Source organism: Pararge aegeria, chromosome 11 (genome assembly GCF_905163445.1).
Source record: "Pararge aegeria chromosome 11, ilParAegt1.1, whole genome shotgun sequence".
In the NCBI taxonomy this organism is placed as follows: Eukaryota; Metazoa; Arthropoda; class Insecta; order Lepidoptera; family Nymphalidae; genus Pararge; species Pararge aegeria.
Genome location: NC_053190.1, coordinates 8,724,083 through 8,741,816, shown reverse-complemented (window position 1 = coordinate 8,741,816; position 17,734 = coordinate 8,724,083). Strand labels below are relative to the sequence as shown.

At 33.9% G+C, this 17,734-nt stretch overlaps 1 protein-coding gene across 2 annotated transcripts; it reads left to right on the top strand.

The window, feature by feature from the left end:
- The first annotated feature begins 10,429 nt into the window (after positions 1–10,429).
- LOC120627300 (hsc70-interacting protein-like) lies at positions 10,430–17,658 on the top strand. Of its 2 annotated transcripts, none has more exons than XM_039895251.1 (9): positions 10,430–10,561; positions 10,692–10,894; positions 11,560–11,651; positions 12,390–12,598; positions 13,068–13,177; positions 14,012–14,171; positions 15,341–15,568; positions 15,751–15,904; positions 16,901–17,658. In XM_039895251.1, exons 2-9 carry the CDS (start codon positions 10,710–10,712, stop codon positions 16,966–16,968), a joined length of 1,206 nt encoding a protein of 401 aa, XP_039751185.1. In that variant the 5' UTR covers positions 10,430–10,561; positions 10,692–10,709; the 3' UTR covers positions 16,969–17,658. The 2 variants fall into 2 exon arrangements, with proteins under 2 accessions (XP_039751185.1, XP_039751186.1); XM_039895252.1 differs by having other exon boundaries at positions 10,455–10,561; positions 10,700–10,894.
- The last annotated feature ends 76 nt before the right edge of the window (positions 17,659–17,734 follow it).

Genomic DNA, 17,734 nt, shown 5'->3' with positions numbered 1-17,734 from the left:
TCCGGGTAACATAGATTCTTTCTTGTAACCAACAAAGAGGTTGTATGAGGCTAAAAACAATAGGCATTTCTCTTTCTGAATTTAATAAATGAACGTTTAATTTTATCAAATTATTCACAATTCATAACTAGTTATAGGCTATTTGCAGCGAACGATGCTGGATGTAAGTCGCGTTGACTCGGCGCGCAGAAAAATTCCTACGCGCCATTTTCCGTTATTAATATTATGTTAATATTTTTACTTTCTCTATTAATAATAATAATAATTGTCTATTAATAATAATTTTAAATATCCAGCTTTAATTGGAAAGTCGAGCAATAGTAGATTTTAGTCCACCAGGAATAATAACCGATGCACATAAAACGAGTAAATAAACTGTTTCAACCAAAATGTAGAGAACGGCCTACGGAACTATCATACATTGGAAAACACCAAAAACAGGGTCAGTTATTTTGTGAACACTTATTTAAAAGTTTATTTTGTTTTTTCCTCGCAAGTGTGATGAAAATTGTGGTATGAAACGCGTATGGTACATTACCTGGATGCTACACTCTCGGTTTTCATAGCGCGTTTGCTTTAAGCTCACGCACCTAATACCGCCTCGACTGTAAAATGCAATATAACCATACTTAATGCATAAACTACTATAGCATCACTGCAGGGGAATCGAAGATACATTGAGATAGATTTAATTTAGTTTGGTGAAATTTTGATTATTTCATAATTTGTTTTACTTTACTCCCCTGTGAAACATATTCTATTTACAGATTAACTTAGTATATATCATATTATTATTATTATTTAACATACCAATTGAGAGCTATTTTCCAGTGAGCTCTTTATTAATTTACTCTGCTTCATATACAGATTGCCATTCCAAACGAAAACTTCTTTAATCAAATATATAGGTATATTTCAGTAGCTCATTGATACTGTTCGTCGTGACTTAATCGTTTAAGTATAATTAAGTTTATAGTGATGACCAAGAGTCTTCTGAGTTCATATTCTAATTTTAAATCAATAAATTCTTTATTCATGTAGACCCATCGCAGGCACTGATATTACCATTATTGTGAAGCAATGGCGATAACAACATATGTTAACTTAAAATTAAACCTAGGGAGGGTTGCAAACGCGCCCTGGTCAAAAAGACTCCAAAATCATCTTTGCTGGGTTTTTTTTTACTATCACCATTTCACAATCAATTAATGTTTAGCTATGAAGTTAGAGCAATTCATACGAAAGCTTTTTATCGTTTTTGTTATTCTTAATATTGTAATGGGAGTTTTCTATATTTTATATATCCTTGAACTTATTGAGAGATATCTTAAAGATTTCATCCGGTAATTGGTCATAAAATAAAATATAGTCGCCCTTGAATGAATTACCATACAACTTACCTTCCCTACTACAATGTTGGATATTAGATCAGTCTCTTAAAACTGACAGTCAGCAAATATAATGCTATACAAATAGGTTCTTAGTAGGTACAGGCTACAGATAATATAGGTGTGACAATGACAATACAGTTTGTGTATCGAACATTGATCAGCGGTGTGCCTCAGTGGACACGATAATCCAGCTGTCCCAGTAGTCATCACTTACATGCCTGTTACTAAATGATTAATAATTGTGCGTGGATTAGCTACCTACCATTCTAAAGTTGTCATTTAGATACTAAGTATAATGACATTGTAACATTGTAAAAAAAGAAAATGCTGACCGTCTAATTATCAGAGTTTAAGTTCTACAGAAGTTTCGTAAAGTGGGTAATCAAAACTTGATTTTTAAAATCTATATCTATACTCATAGTAAAACTGTAACTGGAAGATTTCTGTACATATAATATATTTTAATCGATACTACCCAAAACAGATTTTTATTTAATTTTGTCTGTCTGTCTGTCTAAACGGATTTAAATAAAATTTGGAATAGTGATAGCTGATATTCCGGGTCAACATATAGGTTACTTTTATCCTGTTTAACGGTAAGTTTTCTCCGGGAAATGAGATGAAAATTTTTATCAATTTTACTTCATAGCTCCGATAAACTTGAACCGATTTTAATAATTCTTTTTTTATTTTAATTCTTTCAAACTTGTATTGTCTAATTTTAATGAAGATCTGATAAAATATTGTCGGAGATAAAGGACATAGCTCTTCTCAAATAACAGCAAGGCATATGGGACAACGATCGAATGTAATAATCGATTCGGTGAAGACAAAGTTGCGTGGGTCAGCTAGTGTTTAATTAAACTTTTTATTTAAGTATATTGTTGAAAAGTTTTCAAGAAATAATTCAAATAATATTTTATTCCTTAAAAAATTATCATGACATTGTGCCGAAGTTGCATATCTATACTTCCATACTAATATTTTAAATGCGAAAGTGTGTTTGTTTGTCCATCAATAAAGCAGCAACAGAGCAAAGGATTAATGTGATTTTAATTTGCATAGATATAGTTAATAGGAGAGAGACACTTTTTATCCCGGAAAAAAGCAAAGTTCCTATGGGAAGATAAGTTTACGCTCATGCTCGCGCTTGCACATTTTTGCACATCACCACGCAAAAAAGCAAAGCAAAGCAGCGTAAAAAGCTAGTTTTAACTTTTAATATAAATATGGGTGCATTAGCGATAAAATTCGGTCTTTTATTGGGATGAAAACGGCGCGAAGATAACTTCTGGTTTTTTAGTTGCTATCTTTAGTTTGTTTACCTCTATAGTTCCAGTCACGTAGGTATAATGTGTTAAAGCCGCTAAGTTATTAGATGAACTGAATTCCTTCAATTTAATTCAATGTGTTAAGTTACTATTATTACCAAAGCAGTGTACTTCTAATTTGCTGCCTTTATGTGAGAGATCGTACGCCCCGATCAGGACGGGGCAGTCCTGCAATCAGTTCGTCTGTCCCGCTCTTCTTTCTGTTAAGCTGTCTGCTGCTGCGAGGACAATTACGTCTAGAAAATTAAAGTATGCTAAAAGTAGAATAATCTCCGTCGTTATTCTTAAAGTGAAATAACGGAAAATAAAAAATTTACATTCACGAGACTCTATATATACTTATAATAAAACTGTAACTGGAAGACTTCTATACATTTAATATATTTTGAAAATTTTGACCGGGGGATTCTTTAAAATCGATACTGAGTCCAAAACAGATTTTTATTTAATTTTTGTCTGTCTGTCTGACCGAGCATCACGTGAAAACTACTGAACGGATTTAAATACAATTTGGTATAGTGGTAGCTGATATTCCGGGTCAACATATAGGATACTCTTTGTCCCGCTAAACAGTAAGTTTCCTCCAGGAAAAGGGATGAAAATTTTTATCAATTCTACTTCATAGCTCCGTTAAATTCGAACCGATTTCAATAATTCTTTTTTTATTTGAAAGTATATACTATCAAGCATGTGTCTAATTTTAATGAAGATCTGATAAATATTGTTGGAGATAAAGGGCATAACCCTTCACAAATAACAGTAAGTCGCAAGGCATATGGGAAAACGATGAGCATGCACACCGTCCTACTAATAATATAAATGCGCAAGTTTGTGAGGATGGACGTAATATGTATGTATGTATGTATGTATCAACTAAAATAATGACAACTTAATAACTCAGTATACGGTATACCACGTAATAGTAGGTACATAGCTACCCACGATGATTATGATGTTAATCTATTGTAGCTTCTTGATTGACTCATACGCGGAAGAAGTCGCCAGGGTCCGCTAGTAGTAAATAAAATAAATGGACACTCTATGCAAACGTCACCAGCACTTAGTCAAATGGTAAAGCTATATTCTAAAAAAACAGGTTTGATTTATAACTCAAAGGAAACTCCAAAAATTAAATCATCATCAATGAACTTTAAGTGGTTAATTCCAGCACCAAGTAGTAAATACCCTCAATTAGGAAAGTTTAGTTATTTAGGACAAGTTCTCAGTAATTACCAGTATCATCTCGTTCATAATTGGTAAAATTTAGGGCAAGAGGCTTTTCGGTACGAAGAAAAGTCGTGGCTTAGCAACATCCTTAGAAAACGGGAACAGTAACTGTTGCAAAGCTTATTAATTTTACGCAACGCAATCTATGTCTTTACAGTTTGGACTATACGACAAAACCCCAAAATTTAGTAATTGTGACTATAGAAGAAGTACACTAGTTTAATGTAAGATCCTAACTGGAAAGCAATTCCAGTTAAGTACTAGTAAGGACTTAACAAGAAAGCAATTCCTTAAGTCCTTAAATATAAATTAATTTACTGTATTCAGCATAGCCAAGAACCACTGTGTAGATGTATCGGTAGGTACATTATTCCGACTATAGGTGGGTTATAAAAGGTAGAGGCCCATTTTTTTCAAACTTCTTTTTCGTCATTATAATCACCGTTCCCAGCAGCACGGCTAGCATGGGAGTCAATTATATCCCCGGGAAAAGGATAAAATCTTCTCCCACAGTTTTACCAACTCTCTGAGCACTGGCGTACAAGTGAACATAATATCCAATTAATATATATGGTATATAGTAATAAATGGGGATAAACTTCTATTTCTCGTTCCCGTGCTTTAACAGGTGTATACGTTAATTATGTCCCTTATCATGGGATATAATTTTGTCTCCTGCCTGAACTTCTCCTCTAATGCTAATCATAATCCTCAATGCCCTGCTGCAGGCCTTTAAGGATAATGATGACTATTAATACTCGATTTTTTATTATGCTTACTGCCATAAAAATTTGCTTTCGGCTAACGCTCATCCAATTTTTCAAAATCGAATGACTTGTTTAGTTTGGGAGTAACAAGAGGACAGAACAAAATACATGCACAGAATTCAGATTGCTTCTGATCTTGAGCCAAAACATCCATTCAACGATATGAAGCACTAGTTAATTAACAAAAACCGTCTGTCCGCAAAACTTTCTATTCCAACATTTTAATTGTCTTTTTTCCTCCAACAAACTGACGAACAAAACTTCCCTTGATTGTGTTTTCAACTTCAGCCCGAGTTATGCCATGGAACAGTGTCGACTGCCCGCTGACATCAGAGTACAATCCTGTAGGTATGTGGCAGTATGTAACATATTTTAACGAGTGGGATATCGAATGCGCCCCATTTGTGGTATATTGTTAATATTCTCACCGGAATTTACATACTCTGAATTAAATATCATTTGGTATGTAAATCCGTGCAAATTTTTTTAAGAATCGTCTCAAGTGGAAAATAAACTTATCTTCGTATAAACTATACATATGTATATGTGTTTATATGAACAATGAACATATATAGCTCATGGAAAGCGTTGTTCAATGCGCCTAAAGAATTTTCTCTTCAAAAATTATTGAAATTAACTAGTTAGTTTTTAACATAAATCCCGAAAATGTTTTTTTCTGTAATAGACTAGCACTTGACCACAATATCACCCGATGGAAATCGTAGATGTGGCCTAAGATGGGAGGCGCTTGCCTAAAATATGCCTATTCACTCTGGTTTTAGAGATACCCAGGTTGTAAGAATGGGTGTTCCATACCCCAACCATGCGTAAAGAAAAGAAGATGCAAATCGCTTCGTGCATTATCACTTTTCTCTTTCTTTTATATTTATTACATGTACTTTCCCGGACGAGCTTTGTCACAAAAAACTCTAGATGCGGTGCCGGCTTTTAAGGAATTTGTTTGCCGCAACTTGAATAACCTTTAATGGTAGTTTTGTAGGAACACATCAGATAGGAGATTGATCCACAATTTCTACTCATTTTTCCGTACCCTACAAACTGCCAAAAGTGGTAAAGACGCGAGACGATGAAGTAGGTAATGTCACATCATCTTATACGTTCGAAGACCAGTGCAACGACTAAAAAGAAGTTGTTTCTTCCAAAATATTTTTTTTATATTGTAAAAAGATCTTTGATAATTGCCGTTAGGTAACTTATTGTGGAATCCGTTTAAATCTTCAAGATTAAACAAACTACCATTTAGTAATCCAGGGATGTTTCAGGAAGGTTCACTGAGGGTACTGAGATTTGCCTTGATTGAAGCCGGATATTTGTTGGTTAAACTCTTATCCTTGTGGAATTCCTTATTTTGGTACTTGGGAGACCATATAATCAAAAGTTAGGTGAAATAGGAGTTAAGACATATTATTATCTACATTAAAAAACGACTTATAAAGTAGGTTTTCATCCTCTAGGCGCAATGGCAAAATAAGAAAGACAGAATGAGAAAAACTGTAAAAACAAAAAAAAATTAAGAATAGCGCAGCAAGTCTGGAATCTCTACAAAAGAAAATCAAAAACCCAGTAAAAAATAACGATGTAGATTAGACCTCTACAGTCTGAATTTAAACAGACTGTCAGATTATCTTAAAAAATGCAACCACGTATTACTAGTAGCATTTTTTAAGAAAATGACGATAATGACGAATGTGACACGCATCTTAGCCACCATGACAATGAATATGGCTTCTCGAATGAGCAATTTGTGGTATGAATGGTACAATGGTAGGCAGTTAAACTTATTTTATTACATTACAAAATTTAACTTTCAGCGGAATCGATTAAACTTTACCTGCCTATTGTAATATAAAGGGGCCGTTGGGATAGTAACCAAGATATCTATTATTATTCCAATTACTTCCTGTGGCCGGATATTGAGGATAATTATACTGAAATCAATGTCAGAATATATATTATAAGCTGAGTGCATACTATAGCTGGTAGGTGTCGCTTAATGTTACAAAAGTCTAACGGTATAGTATAGCGTTAGTAAATAACGATTTGACGCTTATCAGTCTATTTATCTACAATACTAGTTAGAAAGATACTAGATACTTTGCAGATGCGGTGTTCATGAATCAGGAAAATCAATACGAAATTCTAAGTATTAAGTTTTCTTAAAAAAAAATAACATATTTTAAGGTTCGAGTTAATATTAGAACAATACAATATTTTATTACAATTTTAGTAGTAGCAGAGATTTTTGTAACAGATCTTGTCCGGGAAGCAGCATTGTTGCAGTGACGTGTTTCAGTCTGAAGGGTCGTGGTTTCCGGACTGTAATTACAGACACATGAGGCTTAACACCTACGCCTCGGGTTAATGGACACAGGGCGGCACGTTGCAGGAATGAATTATTTGCATAACCTGCTTCGTGTTGCCCTTTTTATAAGCAATAGTTTACGAATTTTACTATCTATTATACTATCTACTAACCTAATTCACGTTGACATATTCCTAAATACTCAAATTTGTTCTGAATTCTGTCATTCAAATGCACGTGCAAATGAAAATATGCCATTACAATTAAGTAGTTACGGTTGTTTCCCTTTTTAATGAAAAGTGGAATTTTCGTTATTAGAAATTACAGATATATTAATGATTGTTTTGTGTATAGATATCGTAGTACCTACACAGCCTTACGAAAGTACTTTATAGTTTAGATACATTATTTATTTCAAATAATACCCAGTTATTACTTTCTATTTTTTAATTACTCATATTTTTTTTTTATCTTAATAGATACAGATTAGCTTACCTCCACGTGTGCCTGACGAGGCTAGTAATCCGACCAGGTGGGGTCTCCGCACATCCCTCTGATGTCCACTAAAGGGCGCATTGGAAAAGTATTGGACTGGTGGCGGTTGAAAACCGTCTGGCAAAACTGAGCTCTTTACCCTTCCTCCAAGCAGTTTGATGGTAGCCTTCAGACGCATTAGATTGTAAAACTCTCAGGCATGTAGGCATCAGTTTACTGGTGTTTTTGATGTGTTACCTCAACGAACTCAAGTCTCCCAAAAAGGACGTCCTAAACACTAGGTATAGCCTACTTCACCGCTTAATAAGGCTGTTATCTAATTTATTATTTTATACTACTAAGTAGGTAGGTACATCAAATAATAAATGTGATTCGTCAAAATTAAATTTAATGGTGAAAATCTTTTGACCGGAATAATAATGTGGGCTCTTAGGATAATTAAATTGATACCGCGTCCTCATTTCAATTATTTATTTGAGGATTGTTTACCGAAAATACTTATTTCCTTCTCATTAATATCGTAATAAAGTGGGCATACAATCAAGCAGGATTTCTTTAATTACCTGCTGAAACAAGTTAGCCTTTGAAAAAACAATTGCTAAGATTTGTTTAAAATGCATGATTTTTTTATATTGTTTTTTATTTAATCGATCGATAATAGTATTTGTCTTTTAATTTACCTACACCTAACTAGCGGATGCCAACGACTTTATTTTCCTAGAATTAGAAAAAAAGACGTATATGCTGTCGTGAACTTTTTTTACAGCAAGATATATATATAGACAAGTGCTTGACTGCAATCACACCTGATGGTAAGTGATGATGCAGCCTAAGATGAAGGGCGCTTGCCTAGAAGATGCCTAATCACTCTTGATTTGAAGGTACCCAGATTATAGGTATTGGGGAAGACGGAAGATGGGAGGGCATTCAAGGCCTTTGCGGTGCGGATCAGAAAGGAAGAAGCAAAACGCTTCGTACGTATTGATGGTATTTCAACAACGTAACGGTGCAGATTCTTTCGGTACCAGTTTGATGGTAGAAAGGAGATGGTTTGACCAAATCGAATAGCTCCTGAGCACACTCTCCGAAATGTATCTTGTAGAATACAGCCAGACAAGCAACCTTGCGCCGATTGAACATCGGCGACAGACTTATTTGACTTATTTGACTTGTTATATTATATTACCAATTTACACAATCCCCATCCCTATCCCAATCCCTATCCCTATCCTTATCCCTATCCCTATCCCTATCCCTATCCCTATCCCTATCCCTATCCCTACTAATATTATAAATGTCAATGTAAGTTTGTTTGTTACGCTTTCACGCAAAAACTATTTAACCGATCCTCATAAAACTTTGTACACATATTCTTGGAAGTGTTACAAGTACTATAGGATACTTTTTATCCCGAAATTAAGCTCGGTTCCTTTGGGAGAGGGGATGAAAGTGTTTGACGATTTAACACCATAACTCCGACAAATTATAACCGATTTAAAAAAATATTTTTGCACTATAGAGGGTATAATATGTGTTTAATTTTGCCCGAACTTTGTGTAGATTTGATAAATGTGGTTAGAGATAGAGGACATCACTCCTCAGCGGACAGCATCAAACCCCTCTTTTAAGGCTTAGCGATACTGAATACTTAAAAAAAATTAAGAACTATAACTAAATTGAATGCCACATCAAAAAACAATATCAAATGTCTCTGAAGAAAAAGCTCTATGCAAAGCTAGAAAATAAAAAACATAGATTTACCTTGACAAATTAATTTCTCCATTTATAACCAATCGCTTGCCAAAACACCACTGACGTAATAAAAAATGGACTTTGGTCAGCGCTCAAAAACGTCCGGACTAAAATGGTATGAAACCATTAACAACCAACCCATCTTTTAAATCTTATGTTACCTACATATTAATAAAAAAAAATATTTTTATATTCTAATGACACATTTTTTACCATTGATTAATTTACTACCAAATTATTAACACAGACTTAAACAGTATTTAGCAAATACAGTGGCATTCTGTCGGATCAAAATATTATTTTCGCAAGCAACGCATAGGAAAAAATAAGACAACTAAACAAAAAAGAATAAACGACTGTACTTAACTTTGTTCCAAATCGTTCGATCGCTCATAGAAATCTAGCTGAATATATTTAACTTATCTTTGGTATATTTTCGTCTATACAGCGCAACCCGTACGCAAAGAACAGATATGCTATTTATTGTTTATTTTGATTAGTTTCGTGATCGGATTACATGGTTTTCAGATTTCATGCAAATTTAATTGCTATTAAATTGAATACTGTGTTTCTAAGCAAAACAATAGTTTAAAATGATAAAACAGTTGTTTACTTCCTAGAAAAAAAATACGCCATCATCTTTTCATACTTAAGTTGAGTATTTATTGCATGTACCTAATCTGTTAGTCGAACGAATGAAGACTGGCGTTAAATTCATACCGTATTTGCGTTTTCATACCCTTTTAATTCGGACGTTTTTAGTCGCTGACTCGAAGTCCATTTTTTATTACGTCAGTGCCAAATAACATTGATGGTATTTGGTACTAACCTATAACGTTTAAATGAATGATAATAACGTTTAAATGAACTTTAAAAATGACAATCTTTCATAACATTCCCCCTGTTTACATCACTTTCAGGAATATATTCTCTTATCAAATTTTAGCTTAACTGCAGTCAGAACAAACCTTTGTAGTATTGATTCATAAGTACAGTCTTTGAAATAAATAAGTCGCCCCGCCGAGACCATACCGGGACCAAACTGATCCAAATTCCTCGAGGTATTTGGATCAGTTTGAGGGTTCAATATTGGTCTGTGGCGCTGATCTGACATCTCTGTTTTAGGTCTCACCTCTGTGTTCCAATTAATGTAGTCTGTGGTCTAATTTCATGTTGGTGGAAATCACAGACCAGTAAAGTGGAAATTGTGCCGCATCAAATTTTCACAGAATATTCTTGAAGTTTAATTTATCATATTTCAATTCTTCAAAAAAGGTATTTATTTGAAAAATATTTTGATTAGACCGCTTATCTCTTGTAAAAGTTGACACTGTAATTGCAATATTTTACCTATTTACTGTAAACCTTCATCATTCACGAATTAACGCACGCATCTTGCCGGCAGCATTGCAGAAGTGTAAAAATGAGTTGTCCGTTCAGCGAAGAGCAGCTGGCGCAGTTGAAAACGTTTGTGGACCTTTGCTCGGCCCAACCGCTAATATTGCAGCATCCTAAATTGTCTTTTTTTAAAGATTATTTAGCGCAACTCGGCGTCAACATTCCCACTGCTACATTCGATCCTAAAACTTTCTCAGCTTCCGGTGACAGGTAAGTACAATGAAAATTATAAAAAATACGATACCTACCCACTTATTTCTTCACAAGTTTGTGTGTATTAACACAATTAATTGTAAAGCAATAAATTACTATTTTGCTTAAAACACCGCAGAAACATAAAGAACAGAAAAATCATGAGTCATTGTTGATCAATCACAAAGTACGGATTTTAGATAACAATTCTTTATTCTAGTATATAATGTGATGGCCATTAGTATTTCATTCGTTTAATCATTAGATAGTTAAGAATATAGCTCAGACTACATCATTATGTAGTGACATTATAGAGTTATTGTCCAACTGCACCAGGGCATTTCAACATTATCCCGGGAGCAAATAAAGCCATCTTTCCCAGTTAAGTATCTTTAAGGCCTTGGGTATGGAATAAAATGCCGTCCATTTGAAATGTTATCGTCATCTAGAGATTGTTTGTATTGGGTAATTATTGAATTTGGTTGTTTGGGGAGTCTTATCACTGCACTATATGCACTTCTGGTGGTTCAGCATTTGCATTGTCTTGTGTTGCAATATTATGTAATGATGGTTGCCTATTACATGTTAAAACATGGCAAACCAAATGGTGATACCATGCAAGCAAAATCAAGCAGTAGTTTTTTGATGTGTTATTAGAGTTATTTGTTTTTGTACATATCCAGTAACACCACAAGTGCTAATGCAGATGACAAAGGAGCTGTCTCCTCGGGAGAGGAATCGGATGCAGAATCTGATGTGGAGCTGGACATGGAAGGTAGTTTATATCCTTATTGTTGCCTGTAAGTTCTGTATGAACCATATGCAATGACTATCATACCATATATTACATGTACAGTATTCATGTCTCATCAATACTTGTTTAACCATATTATTATTATAATTTGAGAGTTACAAAAATAGCATGTTATTTGTTTGGATGAGGTTTAAGTCTTGGTTTCCTGGCAAGCTGAACCAACTTATTGTATAGTGATATGGAAACTCATTTAGCTAAATTTAAAGTGGGCATGATGATTAAAAAGCTAGATTGAAATTGGCCACCACCACTGCCACACTAATGTAGCACTAGACTAATTTAAATGTAAAAACAGAAAAATGAAAATAGCAAATATTGCAAATAGCTTAGACTAATTTAAATGTAATAAATGTAAAAACAGAAAAATGAAAATAGCAAATATTGCAAATAGCTATTAGCAACATTATAAATTACACAACTCCTGCTTAGCAGCTTCACTTCATTTAGTAAGACAATTAATGTGTGGATTAAATTCAATGCACACTAAGCAAATATACTGTATTTATATTAAAAAAAAATTAAATTTATATATACATATTATTAGTATTTGTAAATTAAGCTTTGGTAGCCTGAAAAAGATTGCTGTATAGCATAGGGCTGCCAAATTTTACCTTCCACCTTATTATATTGGTTTTATTGTGATTTTTCTCTGTGGTGTACAGTAAAAGTGTATTCATTCATTCATTTTCCGTACATTAGGTGTCATAACAGATACTTCAGAAGCTGATCAGGATATGGGTGATGATTCAAAGGAAGTGACAGATGAAGAACGTGATCAGTCTGATGAGAAACGTTCTGAAGCTATGAGGGCCTTCTCTGAACAGCAATTTGATGAGGCTGTTACTTTGTACACTGAGGCTATAAAACTCAACCCCCAAAGTGCACTTCTCTTTGCTAAAAGGGGACAGGTAAGCCTTTTAAATTGAGCAACTAGCAAACAAGTTTTAACAAATGAAGACTCTAGAAAGATTATGCAATGCCTGCAAATACATTATCAGCTTATTTAATTATGCAATTAGTCTTTCTCAACTTGAATATTTCTATACCAATAGTGACACGACTATTTTTGGGCACATGCTGTATTTTATTTGGCCTTGACGGCCGATTGGTGCAGTTTGCAGCGACCCCGCTTTCTGAGTCCAAGGCCGTGGGTTCGATTCCCACAACTGGAAAATGTGGGTGTTTATATGTATATTATAAGTATTTATGTATATTATTCTTAAAAATATTCATCAGTCATTTCAGTACCCATAACACATGCTACGCTTACTTTGGCGATGTTTGTATTGTCGTAGTATATAAATTACAATTAGATAAATTACAATATAGTTGCCAGCGGCACTGAGTTTTTTATTATTATTATTATTGAATTTACAGGTGTTTCTTAAACAAAACAAGTTACATGCTTGCATCAAAGACTGCACCCGTGCCCTAGAACTTAACTGTGACAGTGCAGCTGGGTACAAGTTCCGAGGGCGCGCCTACAGGTATTTACGCTGCAGTTGTATAATGTTATTCTTTTTTACAATACGAGTAATTTATGACTTACTTGTCTTTTGATTTCTAGACTTTCCTTTCATATTATGTGCTTTTTTAAATTAGTAAAACTACTCCTGCAAAGCTTTTTTTTTTTTTTTTTTTTTTTTTTGCTTTACCCTGCAAAGCTTGTGCTATTAGCTAGTTGTCATCATTATTTTAGTGGATTTGTCTTGGGTAACTTGCTTGATATTGTCTATGCACCTTTCTGGGGTACTGTCAACACTGCTTTCGTTGCAAGTTTGAAATTTCACTTGGAGCAATTAGAGAATTGGCATCCTTTACATTAACTACTTACGCATGGAGTGATTGGCAGTACTAGATAAAACTTTCATATTTCCGTAGGAAGTGCTATCCTAGAATATAGAGAATTAATATTTATGTGGGTTAATTCTTTATGTAAAATCTAAATAGTATGAGAAAGTCACACTCGCGAACCCTTTATTAGGGAAAATATAGCATTTATTGGAGTAATGTCACATAATACATATATATATAGCTTAATAACTTATAGATAGCTGCTTAAACAAAAATACCAGGAATGGTTTTCTGTATCTTTTGAATATGTCAAACTTGTAAAAATAAGCTAAATTATTGTAAACCTTAATTACATATACTTATTAAAATGCTAAAAAAAAAATGCAGAAATATAAAACAATCAAGAAAACCAGAAGGCGATTAAAGAAAAGATAAGAGGATGGAACAATGTTACCAATCACACATCAAGTTCAGTTACAATACATCTTATTTTATCAATCAAAAAAAATCTTTCTATTAATTCACAGGCTTTTGGGCAAGTTCGAAGAAGCATCGCATGATCTATGTGAATCACTTAAAATCGATTATGATGACCAAACAAATGAATGGCTCAGTGAGGTGAAGCCTAATGCTGAGAAGCTGCGTCAGCACAAGCTTACCGTTCAACGCAAGAAAGAAGAGAAAGAGGTATGAAGTGACAGTATTTGAAATAATATGAGCCTATTTATCTAAAATTACTTATTGTAGCTAATTGTTTCCATCAGTTTTTTAAATCTGATAGGTTGTAGTGATGTTCAAGTTACAATAAGGGGTTTGAATATTTAGGCTAGCCATCATTCCTTGTTAATTGTTATATAGAGTCACAAATTAAATAGATCGTTATTTTGCCAAGAGTGCTGCTGGCTGGCTTTAAAAGTGTGGATGAATTTGAGCTTTATACCAATATAAATAAATTTCTTTTTACTCTGACATTAAAGAGTATGAATGAATGAATACACTTTTATTGTACACCAAAGAAACAAAAAGTAGTTACAAAGATATAAAATACAAATCAATTTGGTGGCCTTATCGCTACATAGCGATTTCTTCCAGGCAACCAATGGTGTAAAAGGAAAAAACATAGAAAAGAGGTAGGTGGTGCAATAAATAAGATTTAAAAATGATACAAATATATAAATATAAATATATATATAATTAGAGTATCTATATTTATAGTGCACATAGTGTGTGATACCTATGGTTCCGAAACATGTTTGCTAACAGCAGGCGATGGAGAGAGCTATGCTCGGAGTATCTCTACATGATCAAATCAGAAATGAGGAGATTCAAAGAAAATCAAGAGCTACCAACTGTAGTGGCAAAGGGCGGGCACATAGTTCGGAGAAAAGATGAACGTTGGGGTTCCAAGGTGCTGGAATGCCAGCCCCGCACTGATAAGCGTATCTTTGGTCGACCCCCAACAAGGTGGACAGACATCATCAAGCGCGTTGCAGGTAGCCGCTGGACCCAAGCGGCACAAAATTGAGGAATTTGGAAATCCCTACAAAAGACCTATGTCCAGCAGTGGATGTCTATCGGTTGATATGATGATGATGATACTTATAAAATTTAATGGGAGCATTCAAATCCTATTCCAGGGGTTACATTTCTGGCATTTTCAAACAAGTAGTGAGAAAAGTAATTTTTTTTGAAATATCAATATAAATTTTAAAAAGTACATATTTCAAAAAGCTGCAAAGAATTATTGTAATTATTGAAGTTAAATTATTTGTCATTTATGTTAACTTTCTGATATAAAGTAAACTAGCCAAGTTACATCCTAAATTTAATTTTTAATGATTTTATTTCCTGTCTAGCACAATGAGAAGTTGCGTAGGGCAAGAAATGCGCAAGAAGCACGCGCCAATGCAGCAAAGGAACAGTCAGAGTCACAACCTACATTCCCACCTGGCATGGGTGGCATGGGAGGCATGGGAGGCATGGGAGGCATGGGAGGCATGGGCGGCATGGGAGGGATGGGAGGCTATGAGGCGTCTGATTTCATGAAACTGCTCTCCGACCCCGAGATTGTTGCAGCGTTTAAGGTGATTCTAATAGAACAATTATTATTACTACAAAATAAAAATGAATTAATTTTATGCTGTGCGTGCGTGTTTGTTGTGTCGGGTTGTGTACAAAGGCTTTTTATAGCACTAACTAACTAATAAACAACTAACGCATAATATCAATGATGAGTTTAAACATAAATTAATGATTTATTTTTCAGGATCCTGAAATCGCTAACGCCTTCTATGACGTATCTTCAAATCCGGCTAACTTCATAAAGTATCAAAATAATCCAAAAGTAGCTGCTGCTTTAGACCTGCTCAAGAGTAAATTTAACGTAGTAGGTGGTTCTGCAGCTCCTGGTGGTTTCTCAGGTATAACATTTTTATATCAAGCTCCTTATGTTACAAATTTTATGTTTACAAGTTTTATTTGCCTTATATGTTTAAAATTTAATGAAGAGACACCTGCCATTTCCAGACGGATGATCAGTCCTCTGTAAGGACTATTCCACCCTATTTCCCATGTTTGAGACACAGATTTACTTGTGTCCCCGCAGCATGTCTCTCTGGTGAACCTCACAATATCCCCTATAGAGAGGTTTTTTTCTAGGTCTTCTTCACTTATTCTATACTTACCTTGTAGTTCCCATCTTATGGGGCAAAATTTATTCAATAAAAGGTACTTTAACTAAAAGAAACAGAACTTTGACTTATCACTTTACACTCTATTCTTATCTCTCTGAGCCCTAATATAAAATATCAAGTAGAGTATCCCTACAAACTATGGAGGGTAGAGGTAAGGAGGATCATCTGTGTATATGAAAAAGTGTCGTCAAAATGTATTAAATTAGGATGGCGCCACATTTTCATCATCACAGGTAACTCTTAAAAGAAGCGCCAAACCAAATATTGTTAGAGTAGGCTTGAAAAATAAACAAGGAAGTAAGGTTATATTTACCACAATATTTTGTACAACGTAAGTTGTTGAAATTCTCAATAATTAACTACTTTAGTCGATAATGACATTAAATTTTTTAACTCGGCATACTTCAATTCATCTACGATTGCTACATTCATACCATACCCTGTGCATCCACCAGCGCCATTTTGGAGGATTTTTGAACTGTTATTTAGCGCATACAACTGGACACTTTTTCAACTTTTCTCCCATATAAGATGACTCTCCTTACCTCTACCCTCCATACTACAAACTGAACTTTGGAATAAAGTAAATCTGTGTAATCTACATGGAAATGTCAAATCATGCTACCATGTCATTTAAAATAAAAAGTTTAAAGTGAAAGAGAATATCTTGATTACTAACCATTATAACTGGTGTAAATTAACTCATCATATTTTCATTTCCAGGCTTTGATGGTGCTAACCCAAATGCTGGAACAAAAAATGCATCCGATGACGATGTTGGCTTAGACTAAGCTGTCCTATGAAATTATGATTTATATTCATAATGCAAACATTTATACTATAAAAATCACAATGTTTTTGGATATGTTAAAATCTTTATTGCAAATGGTGTGATGTTTATGGAAATCGGCCCTGGTAGAACTGGAGAATGTGTAAATGTTTACAAATAATATTACAAGTTTGTATTCTAAATAACTCCGATTGTTTATTAGTTTTTTATCTCGCCCATTATGCTAATAAAACAAAATTATAATCATTCCCACATAATGTGCAGGATGAAAAACAACTATTATTTTCTTACAGAAATGAACTGAGTAAATGTATAGAATGAAGGTTGAAAATTTAAGCATTTAAAATTCATTTCAATGTTATTGTCATTGAGAAAATAAGAAGCCAAGTAGACTTTCTCTAATACATATAAGTTTCCAACCTACATCCTAATGTTTTGCTTAATATAATCATAATTTTAGCGAGTCATGCGCAATATATAGGGTGAAAACGAAGTTTACTCATCGATTTTCTTACTGTAATAATAAATTGAGTAACTAAATGTATAAAGAAAGTTGAAATTTTAACAACAAACTAGAATTTTATTGCATCCTTAATTACATTTCCAGTAAACTTTTTTTTATATAATGGGCAGGTGCATATTCACACTTATCTTAAGACACCCACCTACTTTGTTTTGTTATTTCTAACGTTAGGTATTAAAACAAAAAAAAACACCTAATCCATATAAAAAATTTAAATTAAAAATTACTCGACTAATTAATCCAA